General features: G+C 48.0%; 1 protein-coding gene across 1 annotated transcript in view; it reads right to left on the minus strand.

The window, feature by feature from the left end:
- LOC104506041 (insulin-like growth factor 2 mRNA-binding protein 1) overlaps positions 1-1,664 on the minus strand; it is a gene marked incomplete at its 5' end in the record, with an annotated part of 27,719 nt that extends 26,055 nt beyond the window's left edge. Inside the window, one exon of the mRNA XM_010146848.1 lies at positions 1,604-1,664. Coding sequence (XP_010145150.1) covers positions 1,604-1,664 — 61 coding nt within the window. The remainder of the gene's footprint in view (positions 1-1,603) is intronic.
- Between the last annotated feature and the right edge of the window lie 269 nt (positions 1,665-1,933).

Raw genomic sequence — 1,933 nt, forward strand, 5'->3', positions numbered from 1 at the left:
CCAAAAAAGGGGGTTTAGCAGCTAAATGCAAGGCGTAGAACATTTAAGACGACCCAGAACTGCAAACCAACCTTCCCTTCCACCTATTGTAAAGCTCTTTCCCCCCCACCCCGCCCCCCACCCAATTCTTTAAATCCCAGACACCAAAGAAATCGCCCCATTTCCAATTCATTTCTCCCCGCGTGCTCTTGGGGGATGAGATCTGCTCCCCCCAAACCTATGGATTATCCAGCAGCGCTATGAAAAAAATAACGTAGAGGGGGTTTTTGGAGTGTTATTGTGTTACCCTTCTCGGGGTCTTTCCAATAACCCCCCCCTTTGCTCATTGATAATTAAGCCACTGCGAGTCACCCAGCGCCGTAACGAGCACTATCGATCACTCCGCCACGAGGTGCTAAAAAATAAATAATAATCGTAAAATCTTGGCTAGGAGATTAATTTTTTGCCTTCGGGGGAGCCTGTTGGGGCATAGCCAGGGCTCCAACGCCTGGCAGCCCCTCCCCCGGAGCAGGCTAAGGGGGTGACCCCAAAACCAGACTCCCACCGCCCAACCAAGGAGTTGGGGGGGATCAGGTCACCAAGAGATGAAGAAGTGGGAGAGTTTGGGGAGGAAGAGTTGGCTTCGCCTCCTCCCTCCGCGCCCGGGCGTTGAAGTAACCGCCTCGTCACGTGGCCGACGCGGGTTTCGGGCTGCGCGATCCAACGTGGACTATTTGGGATTGGGGACTAACTCGCCCACAGCCAGGGCGGCCATTGCTTGAGCTTGGGGAGAAGGGGGCGTCTCTGCAAAAATAAACCCAAAATACTCTTTATATTCCATTTTAACGCCCAGTGGGGCCGGGGAGCGCGGTGCCCAGGGGCTGCTCCGGCATCCTGCAAGCGCAACAACAAAGGGCCAAGAAGATGGAGAGGGCCGGGCTGGGCAAGGCCGGCGGCGGCGGGCGAAGGCGTTTGGCAGGTAGATGGAAAGCACCAAGAAACGCAGTTTTTGCCCCAAAATAAAAGTTGCTGGTGGGCAGGAGCTAGGCCAGCGCCCCGCAGGTTTTAAATCCCTGCCCGGCATGGCGCGGCGAGACCAGCCCCACGGTTGGGGGTTTTCTCCCTTTCTTTAAACCCTCAACCACCAAATCCCAGCAAATTTCACTCTTTTTTTTTTTTTTAAATATTTTTTTTCGTTACATTTTTACAGTTCTCTTAGAAAACAAAAGATTTCGCCCATTTCGCAGCAGAGCAGCTGAGCGAAGCTGGGAAATTCTTCCAGTGCCACAAGTTTGAAAATTCCAACCCAAAACGCCTCAGCCATCCATCACCTTGGGCGAGCCACTGGATGATTGTTTAACCATTTCTTTTAAAAAAAAGAAAAAAAATTTAAAAACTTGCTCGCAGAAGTTTTCTTTAAAAGAAAGGAATTAAACCTTGATCCTCAAAACCGCCTCTCACCTCGCTGGGGAACGGATCTAAAGCCAAATCACCAACATCTCTAATTTCACATGCACATATTTGGGTGTAATTTTTTTGCCTCCTTTATCTTTATATTTCCCCCCTCCAACAGACATTTTTTTTTTAATAAAAAAATAAAAAAGAAATTAAAGCACTGTATTACCTTTGCTTTTTAGGTACTGAATGTTCAATCTCTAGCTGTTTTCCATGAAGCTCCACTTTCCCTAAAAACAAAATGTGTCTGTTTTTTAAAATCTGGGTGGAGTGGTCAGAAAGCTTTGGGTAAGATACTATCACGTGAAAACTCGCGATTTAATTCAAATTACGACGAACCACGGCACAAATACATTTTCCGATCCCTTTGCAAGTGCATTTTATTAAATATAAGGCTGGCTTCGAATGGGAAGCGGTGGGAGGGAGTGGTGAGTTAGCTGTCTGGACAATGTTCCTTAGGAATATTTAATTCCTTAGTTCATCCTGCTCGGAGCGAAAG

This window comes from Eurypyga helias, unplaced genomic scaffold (assembly GCF_000690775.1).
Source record: "Eurypyga helias isolate BGI_N326 unplaced genomic scaffold, ASM69077v1 scaffold27072, whole genome shotgun sequence".
In the NCBI taxonomy this organism is placed as follows: Eukaryota; Metazoa; Chordata; class Aves; order Eurypygiformes; family Eurypygidae; genus Eurypyga; species Eurypyga helias.